At 51.9% G+C, this 2,734-nt stretch overlaps 1 protein-coding gene across 1 annotated transcript; it reads left to right on the top strand.

Moving 5' to 3' along the window:
• The first annotated feature begins 611 nt into the window (after window positions 1-611).
• On the top strand, window positions 612-2,474 carry LOC119402559 (solute carrier family 22 member 7). The gene has a single exon (XM_037669709.1). The coding sequence runs from the start codon at window positions 612-614 to the stop codon at window positions 2,472-2,474; it is 1,863 nt and encodes a 620-aa protein (XP_037525637.1).
• The last annotated feature ends 260 nt before the right edge of the window (window positions 2,475-2,734 follow it).

The raw sequence follows: 2,734 nt of genomic DNA, 5'->3' as shown, positions 1-2,734 counted from the left end.
AGATTAAGATGTAGGATTCCGCAATTGAATTATTACCTACATAAAGCTGGCCTCAAGGCGTCCTCGTTATGCATGTTTTGCAATGAAATTGAAACAATAGACCATTTCTTTTTATTTTGTCGCCGCTACTCTAATCAGAGAAAAAGATACCTTGTAGCGCCATTTAAGAAGTTAGGATTAGCAATGAATGTTCCAGAAATTTTATCATTTGGCGGCACTTTGTTAGGGTATAGCCACAGGGATGTCTGCTCTGCTGTGTTCGATTACATCAATGAAACAAAAAGATTACCGTGTTAGTCTATTTATCTCTGTCCATAATCTTGATTCGAAATCTGTTATTATTTATCTTAGAAACTACCGAAACGATAGTCTGTTCGCTTGCTCCTTCAACAATTACATTTTTTAACCTAAATTTAAAGATTTGTTTAGTATAATTAGTGATTACTTCAAGCATCCTGCCGCCCGGTTCTTGGCCCATCCCCCTTTGTGGGTGAGCGCCATAAAGACGAGGACATCATCATCATCATCATCATCATCATCAGCATAGGTTGGCTCTCGTCTGAAATCTTTTGACGCATCGAACCCGACGAGCAGCACCTGAGACCCAGATCATGGACCTCTTGTTTCTCACTCGGCTTGCCGGTCTGGACCTACGAACGAGCGAGTCGTTCGACTGCGAGGAATGCTTTGGCCATGGACCTTTCCAGAAGCGGATGCTGTTCCTCATCCTCCTGGGGACATTCATCACTCACTGCCAAACCCTCGTGGTGTCCCTCGTCACCGGCGACGTCAACCACTGGTGCAAACCGCCCGGTGGCTTCAACATCTCTACAGCCGAATGGAAGCATACCGCCATACCGATGGAGACCGACGGAACATTCAGCCGCTGCCGAGTCTACGAACGCTGTAAGCCGCTCGCTGAACACGACACATTGGTAGACCACGAGGACGTCGCCGCTGAAGCGCTCGCGGCGGGATCGTGGTACAACCGATGCTTCCCCGAGCAAGTCCAGGACATCAACAGCACGCGCGACGTGCCTTGCGAAGCGTGGGACTACGACGTTCGCACTGCAGAGAGCAGTGCAGTGAGCACTTGGAACATGGTGTGCGACCGACGGCTGATGCGGGTCGTCCTCGCGACTATGCAGAGCTCCGGCGGCGTCATTGCCCTCATCCTGGTCGGAGCCTTCGCCGACTACATCGGCAGAAGGACATTGCTCCTGGGCTCGTCCATCGCGATGCTTACCTGCACGATAGGCACTTTCCTGGCTACGGGATACGCGTATTACGCGACAGCTCGTTTCCTAGCCGGGGGTAGCATGGCCGTGAACGGTGTTTTCACCTATATCCTCCCGTTCGAGTCAATGACGCACGCTCACAGGCCGCAGCAGGTCCTCCTCCTGGCCATCATAGGCGTGGCCCTGTGTGAAGTGTGGATCGTCGTCATCAATCCGATCCTCATCGACTGGCGTCTGAAGCAGTTCATCTTGCTCTCTCCGGCAGCTCTCATACTTCCCGCGCTGTGCTTCGCGCGAGAGTCATCCCGCTGGCTTGTCGCGAGAGGAAGACTGGACGCCGCCGAGGCGGTTATGATGAGGGCGGCCACGATCAACAACTTTCCGCTTCCGGCAACGGCGTGTCTCGTGCAGAAGCTGAAGGAACACGCCAAGAACCGCGCAGGTTGTGAAAGCGACGACAGAGGAGACCTCCTCGACGCTCACTCCCTCCGGCGTCGAGCGCTGGCCATGTTCGTCGTATGCTTTTCAATATCATTTGTATTTTACGTCGACGCCGTGTCCGTGGTGCAATACAAAGAATTTTGGATACCGGCTTTCACGGTCGTCATAACGCTCCTGGCGTACGTAGTGATGCACTACCTCATGACCGGCGTCACACTCGTCACCGTACTTAGCGTTTGCTTCGTGCTGGTCGGCTGCATACAGTGTGTGCTGAGTATCGCGGCCGCCGCCACATTGGCCAAGCTCACCAAGACCTTGCTCGTGCTTTCTAAGGGTGTCTCGAACGTACTGTACATCCACTGTTTGACCTACGTCATGGAGCTCTTCCCATCGGCACTTCGAGGAGGCCTCGGCTGCTGGTCGTACGCTTGCAGTCGCTTGTCAGCAATGTTCGCAGTTCTGGTCCTCGTTCTGCAGCCTGCCGGATACGAAGACGTGGTCTTCGCAATGACGGCACTGTTCCCTTTCGCGTCTCTGCTCATAATCCGTGATCTGCCGAAAACAACGGTGGTTGAGGAAGCCAAAATCGTGGCCCGAGACCCTACGGACTCTAACAGAATGTGCATGGATCACATGAAGCGGACACTGAAGAGTAAAATGCGCAGAAGGTCCCAAGCCTCCAGCACGGAAAGCTCCCGGTCATCCAACAGGAAGAAACCAAAGAGCACTGGCAGCAGCAGCTCTCGCAGTTCTAAGGGGCGTCCTCGGTCTAACACCGGACAAGCGCCGGGATGAATTTACCGAAAGCTCAGTGGAAACTTGGGTGTGCTTTGTTTTGTGTAAGCGACTTAGAACTTATGATGATGATGTTTCGTATAAGTTGCAACTTAATTTATTTTTGCATGTTTTGTCGTACTACGCCGACAATAAAAAAAAGTACGTTGCATGATGATTCGTATAAATTGTACCTTCGCATTTTGAAAGTTCTTTTCCCCAAGACCGAAGAGAATTGGTCCGTTGCGTCTTCAACTGGAGGCTTTGTAGAGACGACAGCA

This window comes from Rhipicephalus sanguineus, chromosome 8 (assembly GCF_013339695.2).
Source record: "Rhipicephalus sanguineus isolate Rsan-2018 chromosome 8, BIME_Rsan_1.4, whole genome shotgun sequence".
Taxonomy (NCBI): domain Eukaryota; kingdom Metazoa; phylum Arthropoda; class Arachnida; order Ixodida; family Ixodidae; genus Rhipicephalus; species Rhipicephalus sanguineus.
Note: the sequence above shows the minus strand (reverse complement) of the source record. Positions and strands in the feature narration are given on the sequence as shown.